The sequence below is a fragment of the Calonectris borealis genome, chromosome Z (genome assembly GCF_964195595.1).
Source record: "Calonectris borealis chromosome Z, bCalBor7.hap1.2, whole genome shotgun sequence".
Lineage (NCBI taxonomy): Eukaryota > Metazoa > Chordata > Aves > Procellariiformes > Procellariidae > Calonectris > Calonectris borealis.
Window position 1 is genome coordinate 41064574 of NC_134352.1, and position 15609 is coordinate 41080182.

The 15609-nt window shown below is 35.0% G+C and overlaps 1 protein-coding gene across 12 annotated transcripts in view; it reads right to left on the reverse strand.

Moving 5' to 3' along the window:
* ERCC6L2 (ERCC excision repair 6 like 2) overlaps nucleotides 1–15609 on the reverse strand; it is a 56675-nt gene that overhangs the window by 8253 nt on the left and 32813 nt on the right. For 9 of the 12 annotated variants that reach the window (XR_012671012.1, XM_075137611.1, XM_075137610.1 and 6 more), the window contains 4 exons: nucleotides 14454–14606; nucleotides 13234–13314; nucleotides 10320–11508; nucleotides 9449–9603 (listed from right to left, as the gene is read on the reverse strand). Coding sequence is in view for 11 of the 12 variants with exons in the window: in XM_075137611.1 (XP_074993712.1) it covers nucleotides 9449–9603; nucleotides 10320–11508; nucleotides 13234–13314; nucleotides 14454–14606 (1578 nt within the window). In the remaining variant the exon portion in view is untranslated. Of the gene's footprint in view, nucleotides 1–5633; nucleotides 6517–9448; nucleotides 9604–10319; nucleotides 11509–13233; nucleotides 13315–14447; nucleotides 14607–15609 lie in introns of those variants that run through there. The other 3 variants (XM_075137615.1, XM_075137613.1, XM_075137617.1) reach the window with 3 other exon arrangements.

Consider the following 15609-nt stretch of genomic DNA (forward strand, 5'->3'; position numbering starts at 1 on the left):
CTGCTGCATATCTACAGCAGTTTTAAAAATAGTACATACCCACCAAAACCAATTTTTGTCTATCTTTGACAGTACAAAATTTCAGTATCTGTTCTTCCTACAACAAGCATAAAGAGGTGGTTCTACACTCTGGAGCAATGAATGCTAATCCATGTACAGGCATCCTCAGACATGACTGAGATGACCAGCTACCTGAAGCCTGTGACCTCCCTATTCCTCTCTTTAGCCCCTTCAAGCAAGGCAAAAGAGAACAATGTTCACCTTTTTAAGTACAGCAAGATGAAAAAGTATAGGACAGCAAGTGAGCAAAGGCTAGCAGTAAGATACACAGAGAAAAAAAAAAGAAACAGATTCAGGGATACATGTTTTTTTAAGCTGTCTCATGTTTGTGGCAATTAAAGTCACCAGACTTAGAGGATAATGCACTTCCTTCAAAAGCCTGAAGCTGAAAACATATTTGCATAATTATTCCTCAACCATAGTTGTACTATGGCGGCCTGACATACCCAAAGTATCACTATGGTAAGTATCTTGCCAAATACTGATTTCCAGTCAGCAACAAGCCCCTCTGACTTCCCCACTCTCAGCTGAAACAGTGTTAACAGGCTTTTCTCTTCAGGTATGCATGAAACCACTGCTGCCAGATATCCAGGATACTTTCCATTGCACAGTTTCATTGTTTGTTTTCATTTCTAAAACAAACAAGAAAGGCCTTCTCAAATCCCTAGCTGCCTTGCAGTCACCTAAATCATACAAAAGCATGAAACACAGTTAATTCAGTATGACTATCCTCATAAAACACAGCTTGCAAGCAAATAACAAACCCTTACGCCATATTCTACTTTATATTTTCCCATTCCCCTCAAAACCTGAGAAAACACATGACTTTCCAGATATATTGTGAGTTGCAGTGGGTTTTGGATGCTTGTTACTATTTTGATCAGGTGATACTTACTGCATTATCTACCCAAATTACAATTCCAAATTATTTCAGCTAATCTTTTTTCCCCTTACAGTTTTCCTTGTTTTTTTTTTTCCCCTGGGAGCTTTTCCCATAGTACGTTTGAATTACTACGACCTTTCTATGAAGCCTTTCTACAGCTTTTCTTAAAAATATAATGTTCTTAGATATTGTTTTTATTTTACCTATGTTTCCTCTACTTGTCAGGACATACATAAATATCCTGAAATGTTTGCTACCTGACTGTTCGTTCTTGGTCTTGTGGCCTTCTCTTCTACACATACACATGTCAAACAAGAATTTTTTCCTGAATTATTCTGCATGCCAAGGAAGACAAAGTATAATAGTGCCCACATAAAACTTCATGTAGTTTCTCTAAAAATGAGGTCAATATGGTCAAAATAATTAAAAAAAAAGTTATCAAATAATGAGAATCTCTCTACTTTCACCCAATTCTTAAATAAACCGGAATTGCTTTTATACTTACAGAGGATACACTACTGAACAAACTATGTTATGGTGGGTTATGGTGACTTACACATTCCACAGTTTGAAATAAGCCTGAATCTTATTGTATTTTAGAATGATTTCTGGTGTGGACATTAATTTTCCCTCTGAATTTAACTTTCTTAGTTGCTGGATTGCAGAACGAGAGTTAGAGGTAACTGTATAGCTAATGGTAAGTATCTCAATTGTCTTAGAAAATGAAGCTAGCCTACCTTAAAGTTTTAGAATACTCTAGGACAATCACATTTATACTCAAACTTTCTGAGCTAAACAAAGCTACTCAAGATGTTGGCTCTGAATACAAAGATATCTAATATTTGATTGTATCACAGGAGACCAATAGTTGAAATATTCTCCAAGCTATGAAAAATGTTAGACTTATTCTGGGTCCAAATTACTCCTCCAAAATATTCTGCCAACACCGAGAGACCAGTATTTAGCTATACCTGCTGATAAAAGTAAAGAAATGTAGTTATGTAGTTATTTTCCCCTGGCTGTCATATCTAGCTTTTCTGTTTGTATAAACCGAGACCAAGGACATTCCATAAACTCTAATCTTTTGCTTGGTAGTGGAGGATTGACCACTGAGTCAATTGAGGACGGATGGTGTTCTCTCTATTTCACATCTACTTCTGAGTCTCTTTCTTCTCCAATCAAGTAACAGGCCCAGAACTTCTCATAGAGAGTAGTTTTATTTAATTTGTTGACTCTTTAACAAAAAGAACTTCTGTAAGCCATATCACTTTCTTGCACCAAAAACCTGACCATAAATCAATACAGTTGTTATTACTGTTGAGAATGACAGGAGAAAATCAGCCTGTCTTAGAATTCAAAGCTAAGGTAATTGCTTATTCCAGCAGAAGCCTGTGGACTTGCTCCTATCTTCTTTCGCATTCTCACCTCTCCATCAAACAGCAGCAAAACCAAAAGCCATGTACATACACCATAATGAACACGTAACTACATGCTTTCACAGAATGCCACATACGAACGCACTGCATTTTTTTTAAAAAAAAAAAGCCCTATCGAAATGGTTATTTCCATTGTAAGCTGAAACTGTAAACTCAATAAAGCAACATTACAGGCCAATCATTTTGGAACAATTATTTTAAAGCTGAATAGCATTCCCCATCCTAGAAGAGCAAGGATAACAGAATGTTATCTCCCAAAAGCCTACTCTTTGTAAACAACTATCTAAACTTGATGAATCTGAAAGCCGTGCAAACACATTGCAATCAGAGTCGCTATACCTGATAGAAAGTCTTTGTTTAAATAATCTACAAAATGCCAATGTAATACAAATAAGATAAAGAGGAGTTCTTAATAACACAACTTTTGTATTTACAGTATTCTCAACAGCACTTAAATCTGCATTGGAGATACAAAGGGCATGTTTTTTCCTAGGCTGACAGCATGCTTAGTTCCCTCATTTACACCACATTGCAATAACATAAAGAGGGGTTTACCATTAATCCAGGTTTTACTACAAAGCATCCCGTTATTTCTCTGTCAAACACTGGCAAGAGTGCCAAATGTCTGTCATCCAATTCAGAGGATTAAGTCTTCTTTTATAGTGCGATTCTTGTACCAATTTATAAAAATACAGATATAGTTTCTTAGAGCTGGTCACAGTCTACATTTTGGCCTGAATTCATGCCGCAGAGGTTGAATATGACAGCTGGCAGGAAACTGAGGGGAGAATACATCCTCCCCCTTTTCAGTCACCACATTTCTGTTGCCATAGCGATTAATCCTCAATTGAATGGCTGTCTTTGTACATTTCTTTTCAGTAAAACTTTAAGTAAACTGAAGTTGAAAACATGCAGTTGACTGAAAAAAAAGACTCCACAAATTCAACAGGTATGTGTTCTTGTGACTAATACTTTTCCACATATTAAAAGCACAAATTAGCTCTAATGTGGGACATCATCAGTTCTTCAAATTTAGTATGTCCTATTCCCATTTTTTGTCTATTCCCATTTTTTGTCTATTCCCATTTTTTGTCTTTTTTGTGAAGCCTCCAAGCCTTCTCCAAAGTCTTCCCCATGCTCTAACCCCCCATCAAGATTCCTATTGAAGAAATACTACACAAATTCAGCTTTACAGGATCTAGAGAAAGCCTGTACTCATGTAAAACATATCATATAGGCTGTTTTTGCCCATTAACACCGAAATTAATTAGGAAATTCATTAAGGAATGCAGTCATTTACTTCAGAATAGACTAGAAACGTTACAAGAAGATACTTCATCTTGCCTCTGGGAGGCCTCTATTTCTTGTGAAGCTTTTTCTTAGCTACCATAAATAACAGTGCAAGTTACCCAAAAACCAAAATAACAAGCTCCTGCACTGAAAATCAGCCAGGTTGCTTTGGAACCTGGAACCCACCAGAAAAAAAAGGGTCAAAAAACCCAAAACCTCTAAAAATACTTAGTAGATGACTAAGGTCTTAGAGAAAGTGTTAACACTTTCACTTTTTCCTAAAAATTAGTAATGCCAGCATAATTTTGAGCCAAATATTACATGAATGACTCAAGACTTTTTTTTCTGAAAGGCTGAAATACCTGTAGGTCTACTCTGAAAATTATAGTCTAGCTTTGTAAGCCCACCATGTCCAGTCTACAGGCTCATTTCACATGTTTTCTTCTAGAAGCTTTTGTTTTGAATATCCTTCTTTCTGTAGTTACACGAAATAGATGAAAAACAAAATGAAGAATTATCTTCTTAACAGATAGCAATGAGGTAATAGAGAATCTTCCACTTGTTTCGTGAAAAAGAATGAATTTTTAACCAAGTCTATTTGCACACATGTGAAAACAGAAGACTTGAATTGAAACTCAAATGCAGAACAAAGATGACTCAATGTCATTAAATCAGCCTAAAAACAACACAAAAAATAATGCAAGAAAAACAAGTTATTTATTCCAATAGATTAATTTTTAATATAAACTTCTTCACTCAGACTTCTACACAGAAGACCAGAAAACCCTTGCTACTAACAATCTTCTATGAAATAGCAGATCAAGTGTATTTTGTAGCCATATGCACAAGGAAGCAACAAAGACCAGCTCTGAGTAATTTTTAATGGAGTGGTTATCTGCCACACTAAGTGACATGCATTTTCTACCCTCAGATGTTTAGAATACTGAAGGCTGGTGTGATTCTCCCTGCATTGTGGTATCACAGAACTGACCATAATTTCTGCCTTAACACTTACGACTTTCTATGAAAGATTACAGATAGCCAGAGCAAAAAGAGACTTCTGAGACACTTAGGTTCTGGGACGTACAATAAATCTTTAGAACTACAGAGGAAGTTGAGATGTATAATCTGTACCTCCAAAATTTCTTCAGGAACAGCTGTCTGCCACACCTCTACATGGAACAAAAATCCTTGGCTTTGTTTTGAGGCTCTTAACACCTCTAATTATTGATGCTTCAGTGCCTTCCACATAAGCAACACTACCAGAAACATCAACAGTTTGAGGGACGATTATCATACTGTTCTTCTGTCCTTTCTTCTCAAAATCTACATTGATCTGACACCACGAGTTGTGGTCAATGGTCAGAATATGGTCCTTCAAACACAGGATAATATGTACAATTCAGGAACTGTTGGTAGTAAGTTAAAATATTTTTACTGTAATTCTAGATATTCCTTAAATGTACAATACTAAGTACATAAATACCATGTCTACCTAAAAAAAAAAAGAATTTAGTCTTTTAAGTAACTCCCTGATTATACTTGCAAAATAAAGTATAAGCAGATATCCACTGCTGTAGATGACTAATTATGAAAGCTCCCTCTATAACAAGACAACAGTATCTCTCTTCGTTGAAGAAGCTACTCCAACTCACCTACAGCTACAGAATATTCTCCCACTTTTATGCAATCCTGTGGATTTCTGTTGTAAAGGGAATATATTCCCAAACCCACAATTTATTTTCATTTCTTCAGGATCATGCAATAAAACCTTTCACATTTGTTTGCCTGTACTGTTGTCATATACAAACTAGTTTCAAATAGTTATATTTCTCCAATTCAGACTTATTTTAACTAATGATATTCAACCAAAATATGGTTATTCTCTTGCTTGTATAATTAATGCATACTTTATACTGTTACTTCTACTAGTTTAAATTTTACCTCACCTTTCATAGCTGGTAAGTTGTGGGAGCGCTCTCATGATGTTCTATTTTTATTTCTTGACAGCAGACTTCATACTCTGATTGCTGTTACCTGACTGTATTTTCAACAGTCATACAGAATTTATGGAAATAAACAAGCATTCAGTATTATAAACATGAACATTCTAGCCAAACTAGTCATTTTACACAATTCCTTTCAAAACAAGCAAAAATAGAGAGTTGACTATGCTCCCTACCACCTTGGGAGAAAGAAGACTCAAAGGCCCTACAGCAGTCTTGAAGCCATGTACCAGGACTGTTACGGAACCTGGAGCACAAAGCAAGCGGGAACAGAAGAAGTAATAGCAAGACCTATTTCTCATAAAAAGAACCAAGAGTTTCATCCCTTAAGCCTTTAAGGGTACAGAACAATAGCAGGTTAAAATAATATGTTCTATTACTTCAGAGAAAAGGTAACTGGGGTATATGAACACTAGCACAGGTAACATTAAGGACAGACAAACTAACTACTGAATAAAAACAATACACTTGATTGAAACCTACAGTTTGAGAGAGATTTAACTGTGAATTACATTAGTGCCAACGGTCCAGATCTAACATCGACCTTCTGAAGGCAAATTAAGGAAAGAAACTATCACCAAGATGAGTATCTTTTTTCATCCCGAAGTTCAAATCTTACTTTTTATAACCAACTTAAATCCAAGTTTACTTATTCATTAGTTACTTATATTCTTTAATAAGACGTTCAACATACCTTCAAAGTTCTCTTTTGAGGAACAAAACTCCCTGCCTCCCATCCCCTCTACCTTGGCTCTCAAGGATCTTCTTCCCACGCAACCTCTCTCACTCTGAAGGAAGAGTCCTCTCGGGTTTTGCAGTCTGCTCCAGTTTTAAGCAGTTTCTACAACTCAAGTGACTGCATTAGCCTCCATGCTTCAGTGATAAAGGAAGGACTAATAAACGTAATTTATACTCTTTATCTACTGTAGGTAGAAAACCAGGAAGAAGAATTCTTTTATATTGCTTTCCAGCAATTTATTTTTGCTGTTACTCATATTCACTTCATTTCCATAAATTAGCTACTGAAACTAAAGAACTTAACCTAGAATGTAAAAGTTCATGGGAATTTAGTGAAGCCAAAATGTGATTAGACGACTAGTCAATAGCAAGAAATCAACAAAATATCAATTAAAATAACCTCTTGTAAGAACATCGACTACTCTTGCTTATTATTTATTACTTTTTGCTTATTATTTATTATAACATTATTATGTCTGTCATTCTAGATTCATATGTTAAGCAGGAAGCAAAAACATTTCACTCGGTCTTCAACCAAGATTTGTAGGAAAAGCTGTATTTCCCAGCTTGCAACTCATCCACTTCAGTGGAATACTTTGTTAGTTTTTAAGTGTTCTTGCATCCCTTTCCCAGAGATATTAGTCATTTCTTGAAAAACGTATTTAAACTTTATTAAGTCAAAAATTCATTATTATAAACAGATTGAAGAGCAAAATTGCAAAGCAGGAAGACAGAGTTGGCATAGGTGAACTGAACAGCACAAAGGATATTTTACTTTTGGGATAAAGGGACCTATCTATAAAATGGAAGGAAGAAATCCTTTTTTGATCGCTCTTACTTAGAAATAAGACAAACTGATTAAATGTGCTTAAAAAGGGACATAAACATTATCAGGGCATTATTCAGGAGCCTTCATGATGCTGTCAAATAAAGCTTCAATATAAATACACTATAAAAAAGCTCCTAATTAAGAATGTGATATTGATACTCAGAGCAAAAGAAAGAGCTACAAATTTCTGAGAAACAGAACAATGATGCTAGAAAGCAACATCAGCGAGAAATTTCAGCTGACAAAAGTTTTGGTCTTCTTTCAATAACTATGAGGTTACAATTAACATTCCAGTATTTAATACTATAATTTTACTTACCAAAAATAATGATGGAAATTTAAACTGTTCACCTGTATTTTTAATATTACACATAATGTTATTTTAATCTGTAGAAAAACTTTTTTATTAAATGTCATTTGAAATCAGCATTCTCTTTCAAACACCATTAGTTGATCTGACAGTGAATGCCTTAGCTTAAACTGATGGCAAATAAGTGAAAAATGACCAGCAAAGACTGATGGGCAGAAAAGCAACAATGATCTTGTTTTTCATAGAACGCTTTTTAAAATAAAAATAAAGTAACGAAGAAAGGAAAATAGTAGCAGTAACATTCTAAGTTGATTATATTTCAAAGTTGTCTATGAAGCTCTGGCAGCTCTTTTTTTAAGCCAAGCACAAAAAATTCGAAGCTCCACATTTAAGAACAGGCAGCGATCTAGGGCTTATTTCTAGATGAGTGCCTCTACGTCAAAGAAAGAACAGGAAGCAAAGGAAGAGGCAGCCTTCTCCATCATTATTGATGCTTTTCTTCCTACTTAAACTTCCAAGAGAATTGATACTACTGTTGCTTCAGAGTGAAAAATAGATACCTTAGAAAAATTGACTGACAAGTTAATCAAGAGAGGTTAATTTGTAATAGTTGCATTCACGCAAACTCTAAATAATGAGATGTAAGTTACATGAACAATACAAATGACACCCACAAACTAGTTTTGAACATAGGTGGATCAACAGACATTTATTCAAAGTACTCTCTTCAAAGTTTTCCTTTATTTATATTTAGCTTTATTAATGTTGTCAGCCATTGCCATTAAATAAGGACCCTTCTACAGTATTCTTGAGTAATTTTTGACCAACTTTTCTGTTAATAAGGGATATTCTAATGCAAATGTGTTAGAATTGAAAAGGCCCTCACTTTTACTGGTTGGCCTGGTTTGATCTTCCCAGAGCAAAAATTCTTTGGCATCCCTGCTAATGGCTTAATTAAATACAATACATCAACAACATTGGAAGAAAGTCTTTTAGCCACTGCGAATGTTCACACCCCAGAACGACATAGTCTTCTGTCTACAATTTCTACAGTGATTGCTAATGTGTTTCTAAAGACTAAACTGCACATTCACCAATTACTTATTCTATGCTTGTGGTTTATCTTAAGAATCAGCCTAGGAAATGGCAAATGTTTATTAGAAGGCAAACAACGTGTCCAGATAATCAGAGTAGATCAAAACCACTGTGTAATAAGAACAAAAACCTGGAAGCTGTACCTGAATTTATTCCAGATTTGTATGTATTCCGAATGTAATTAAACAAGATGCATGACAAACAAAAAGCATAAAACACATCTGTTGCTGCAAATGAGTACTTCCCAGTAAACTCTAGTTTTATATTTCAGACATTAAGCATATGCAAAAGTTATCATTACTTTAACCCATTATAGCAACTGCATGTGTCCACCCAAAAAAAAAAAAAATCTGCAAACTAATTTATGTTTGACTTTCTACGCCACAGAGTTTCTGGCATGTACTGTGGCAACTAGATTTTTGTTAACTGGATCCAGGACAAACTGAAGTTTTTTCAAGCCTCAAATCAGAAAAACATGGCACAGAATTTGATTTCAAACACCCAATCTTTAATCTCACCATTTCTCTCAGAAAAATCCCACAGAGGGTGCTCTGCTGCTTAATTCCCAACTCTTTCAGAGCTGGCCAATGTTAAAAAAAAAAAAAAAAAAGAAACCACCCAAAAAACAAAACACAAAAGTAATTTATTAGACCTCCATTTCAGCTGCCTCCTCCTCCCAGCCTAGTGGCTTTGATCATTCATGGTGGCCATTAACAGAAAAACAAGTTTGTTAGAGCTTTTTAAGATAAAAAATGAGGATAAGAACAGTAAAAACAACATTTCCCAAACATTTCTCTTTACCTTGGCACTACAGACTGCTACGTTAGCAGGGAGCTGGGAAAACTGCTTCAACTCAAATACATCTCGCACTGCGCACCGGCTCAAGCGATTCTCAGCCTTGCTGGATCCAACCACATTCTGATTTGAATGAATATATGCCACTTCTTGAACACCATCTGATATATTAGGGGAAAGATACAATCAAAGATTTATTCCAAAACCCGGAAGGTACACAGTTGCACGGAAGAAGGATATTGTAATTTTTAAAAAGTTTTACATGAAAGTTGTAAAATTTATTATGATTTCACTCAGCACCAAGTTTCTCAGCTCTATGAAATGAACAACAATCATTAGACTTATTCAGATTTATCCAGACAGTTTAATACTGCTTCCACTTTAGTGGTGGTTTTTATCAGATGGACAAAGGAGAAGATTCAAAGCATCTATGATTTAATGGCTGCAATATTAATGTTTAAAGTTAAGTCTCTAACAGAATCAAATCTTCCATATGGTATTTCAAACTCCCAAATCACATAAATACATACATGAAAAAAAACTTAACAGCCTTGTCAAGACTTAACGTTTAACAGTTCAAATATTTAATTTGTGAATTCTTAATAAATCTTCAATCTTAGCATCTTTCAACAGACTGTAAGTGTTTAACAAAATATTACAAAGCAACCCATCACCTCAGAAGACAGAAAAGTAAGGCTAATAGGTAAAAAGAGAGATACAGAAAGACATTACTAAATAATTTAGCAGAGCATTTATTAGTATCTTGTAACAAAAACATGTATAGCAGGAAGAACTTAAAACCTGCCAACAATGATAAATTAAGCATATGTTACTACTTTAGTTGAAATAAAATCAAAGAAATTAAATTACTAGTTACCTAAGTATCTGTCCATTGATTCCACTTTTTGCTCTTGATGTTCAAATTCAGTTTTACTTGCCGAAGTCCTACGCACAGAATAATTGCTAGATCTCATTTGTACAACAGAGATATCTTGAATAGGATGAAGCATTTTAGACCCAAACCGAACTCTGCCTCTCTGTCTTTTACACTTACAGCTTTGCTTTCTGGCATGAATTTTCTCAACTGGTAAGTTATCTTCAGAGGATGAGAATTCATCTATATTCTGAGAATCACTTTCCTTTTCTTTTCTACTGGGCTGCTTTGATTGTAGCAGAGATTTGGAGAGGCTACCTAGTCCATTGTTATGGGCACGTCTTTCTTTCCATTTAGGAAAGCTGAAAGTTCTTAACTTTCTTGATTCAGAATTATGGGAAATTTCAATATCATCAGACTCATCACTTACATCGCTTGCCCCTTTCAAATCTCTTGTGCTGTTCTTGATGTCTTCAAAAGACATGACTTTGCTGAAACTTGACTCAGTACTATGGAATCCAAGTTGCCTACTGTCTCCCTTAAATACCAACCCACCTTTTTCTTTTTCACAATTTTCAGATGCTGACCTGTAAATTTCAACTTTTTTAGTAAGCATTGGTTGCTGATATGTTGGAACTTGGGTAGGAAAGATGACATCATCATTCTCTTCAGAACTCCATTCAGTTTCAATGACTACATCAGTTTGCTTTGAAATGCATTGATCCTCACTTTCTCTGTCCCCTTCCTCCTCAGAGCCTGATAAAACAAGCCAGTCTGTACAACACATATTTTGTTTATCAGTTCCATCTGGTGACTGAACAGCTTTCCCATGCTCCAGAACATGCACACAGCTTTGACGTTTCTGAAAATCAGTATGCTTGCTATTTACATTTGTTCTTATAGTCTGATCATCAGAATTTGAATGATGAGAGTTACAATTATTATGCTCTTCTTTGGTAGTCTCAATTTCTCTCTGCAACAACTTAGAGAATCCACATTGCATTAAGGAAAGCTGTCCCTTTGTTACCATTAAATTATTTGCATTGCAAGGCTTTCTTCTGTCATATTTTTTCACAGAAGTTTCCAGAATATCATCATCACTGAAGTAATCACAAAAATCCGTTTCTTCTCTCTTTAATTGTGCTTGAATGCTTCCGGGATCTCTATCTTCTTTACAGTCTGGTTGTTCATACTAAAAACAAAAGTAATTTACAGCAAAGGTATTTAAAACATAAAAAAATATATGGAACACACCTAATTCCGAAGTAGTGTAAAAAAAGTGGATTTTCATTATGTTACTCAATCAAAAAATATACAAAATAGTATTACAACACACAGATAAAAAGCAACTACAAAACAAATCATAAAGAGAAATTATATTAAAGTCTTTGGCAAAACAAAATTTTTAGCAAAACAACAAATAAAAATATAAATTTGGGACTATACATGCTGCACACTGCTAAAACAACCTATGTCTTCACAATCCACACCCATATTTTTCTAGTTTATACTGATTTTGTTGCAACTTTTCATCTTTCAAAGGTAGTTTGAAAAGTGACTTCATGATTCAAACCTTAATAGTGTGTAATGACATTCATTAAAAAAAAAAATCTGCCAGCGGTGGCAGATTCAACTTCCCTGTATATGGGAGCTAACACAGTTTATAAGAGCTATGAGTACATAACATTCGGTTCTTAAAATTAGTTGAGGCCTACTGTAATCAAACAAAAATTACCTCCAAGCAACCTTAAAACATTTTGAAGCTACAGAAGTCCAGAATACAACTCCAAAACTGTGCACTACTGAGATAAGAATTATGACAATATGTAACTGAAAAGTCAGAAGGGTAAATACTAAACTTTTGTACATGAAGAGAAGTTTGAAAATTAATATATTAATCCTGATATCACCCTGCTTATCAAAAAGTATTTAACACAAGCTAAAAGAGTTACTGTTTGTCACCAAATCCACTGTGAGATCATGACCATACAGTGATGTATTAGCAATGTGAGGTTATGACCAATGTGATGGCATACTGATTCAAATTAATACTGACATTTACCCACAGAAATCTCCAAAAAGCATAAGAGACAGCAGCTAACTTCCAGTGCCGTTCAGTGTGATCTAATCTAACGATATTTTCATGCTTAGAGGTCATATTGTAGACCTAACTGTTTGTTTCCCAAATCATAGGAACACAGTGTTTACTCAAAAACATTCACAAAAATGCTCCCATTAAACCCAGCCTTTACGGGGGGGGAGGGGGAGGAGAAATCTGGTTCCAGAAGAAAATTATTAGACACACTATTTAAAAAACCAAAAAAGTCAGCATTGAACACACCACTGATTTGCTGGGAATCACTGTCTGATTATATCAACTAAATAGCCCATGTCTTCCACAGAGGTCCACAAAGCCTGAAGCAAGTTTTCAATCCTCTAAACCAATTGTATTCCTTTCCACAATTCCCTAACCAAAATCTTCTAAACAACAGTACGTTTTAGATTCTCAACTGACTTCTTGATCAAAAGGCTGTCATATCAGCCTGTCATGTCATATCATATGGCTGTCACTCTTTAAGACACTATAGAGCAATGCTTCAGTAAACAATATTGCTCTGTAATAATAGCATATTAGTAATACCTTCATTCAGACCGAGGATACCCAAGTCTCATAAAGGTCACAGAATACCCTATTACCAGATGTTCAGAATATACCACTTTAAATACAGACACCATGACATTACCTAATGCTTTACAATATGTAGAACCAAGGGCGAGCACACAATAAAAGATGGCAAGTGCAATCCAGGATAAAAGCATAATCAGCCTAACAACATACTGTCCACATTTGCCACTGTAGTATCGGGAACTAGAGGGACTGTCATGCTCTGGTGCATAGTCCACAAGGACACCTCACCTTTTCTGAGCTGCATGGAGGAGTCTCTTCCTTTAGCCATGTAGTTGCTGTCATGACTCCTGCTTCTACTCGCCCTTCCCTCTAAAACAATCAAGAATGTATAGAATAAAAACTGTATCTGTTCAAGTTAACAAAGGCAAGCCCAGGAAAAAAAAGTTTTTCTTTTTTTCTACTGAGATATAAGCATCAGAAGTACAATCGAAGTCCAGACTAAGACTTACATTTTGGCACTTACTGCCCTTCGATCTAACCCATAACCTGCAGGAAAAGTAGCATACTGCATAAATGGGGAGGATCTTATGCATACACTGTTTTAATGATTTTAAACATTTTTCCAAAGCAGAATACCTGCTACAATGTTTATATTATACACCATGTTTTAATTTAGATTTAGAGAACTTTTGAGCTTAATATCCTCAAAGTACGTATTCTTACACTACATTACTCTTTTGGCTATGCTGCCTTTATACTGCTATATCACATTCCCCAGCCTCTTCCTAGTATAGGCAAAATGACAAAATAAAGGGAAGGACGGAAAGAGAAGAGCTAGAATAAAACTGCAATAAATTCCAAGACACAAGTTAGCTGCAACAGACATGCTGGATAGAAAAAGGTGTAATACTGCATATACTTAAAACCAGTGTGCATTATATGCTATGGAATTGTGCCAACTGTCTTTTTAGAGTAATTAAGAAATAAATCTTAAAATATGAAGCCTTAATTATTTACTTCCACCTTGTAACATTTTTAAACCCAGCATGATAAAATATATTTTATTAAACAGTTTTTGACATCTCAAAATGTATTATACAAAGGTTACTATGATCATAAAAATATTTTTTATGATGAGAATTCTGGCTTAAAAGGTCACTCTAAGCTATTGATGAATAAAAGGTATCTCTGCACAAAGTTGATAATATGTGAAAGTATCACAAAAATAAGTTATGACATTTTTATTAGGAAAAGAAATATACTAGCAAACTTTTGGAAATTATAATCCAAACTTTTTCCATTTTTTTGTTTGATTTAAGGAAATTTATCTTGTCTATATCAGAGCGAGAAATTAGCATGCCTACTTCATTTAAGGCACTGCTTAGACAGGTACTGTTTAAGTTTCTCTCTTTTATAAAGTATTTTGTCATAATTTTGAATGGAAACATCTCATGAGGAAAGGAAAAATGTAAAACAAATATCCAGCAGTAAAGGGTAAGAATTCACACCTCCAGGATGTCTCTGGTAAGACAGGACCCATGCGTCCTAAGTTTGAAAAGGTTATGGATCCCAAAAAGCTCTCCTTGATGTTCCTTTGATCCTTGCACTGCCTCGAAATACCGCTTGGCATTTTCACTTCCAACCACCGCACAGTGAAGTTGCTAAAACAGAACAACACAAGAGATTTCAGAAGTGTTTGCTCCAACAACATGTCAGAATTTCCTGGCATCCACATTATATACACAGCTTTAGTTGGAGCAGGCAGAAATTCCTAAGGGAGGATATTTTGTTTTAATTTCCCTGGTAAATGTTAGTATAATAGATTGTGGTATAATATGAACCTGCTTGGTTTTACTGAATTAAAAAAAAAATATTTCAAGTCTTTTACTTCATTGCTGTCTAATATCAGACACTCACTATACACACTACTGATGCTTGTCTGTATCTTGACCTCTGTGAAGCATGACTCGCCCCTTTAGGATTTTAGTGAATATAGCTGGTCGTAATCTGCTACTGATCATTCCGTTAGCCTTTCAGAGATCTCTCTTACTGATACTTGCTCTTGAAATGAATCCTCAAAAGTACTTCACACAAGAGAAACTTTGGAACAGGACGCTATCTAAGCTTTTCCATGAATGTGGATACAAAGCATAAATGAAGCAGTTTTTTTGCAATGAACAATCCTTTAAACCTTGCTAAAGTAACGCCCATAGAGCAATACAATTCCTGCTCATGATGTGTTCGAAAACTAAATTATTGGCTTTTACATTTTTAGACCACTGCCCCTCAAAAGTAGTTTTGGACTTACTGTGTTTTATATTTAACTCACCTCATTAGTATATGATTTCAACTATTAACAATCTCTTCTTCATTCTGACCTTCTGACACAGTGTCTCTGAAAATTTCCCAATTACCTGTGAGCACGTCAGCCCATCCGCTACTACTTTTAATTTTTTCTTAACAAGTTTTGTCTTGTTTTATTTAGATAATTTTGTCAAAATTAAACAGAGCTCTAATTTTTTTTTTTGGCTTCTACAAAACATTGAATTTAAGTGAGATAAAGTCACTGTTACACTTTTGAAAGTAATGTGTATAGCCTACTTTAAAATGTTACTGAGAGCAGCTCAAGATTTGATCTTCCAGCTGTGGGGTTTCTGACTATCT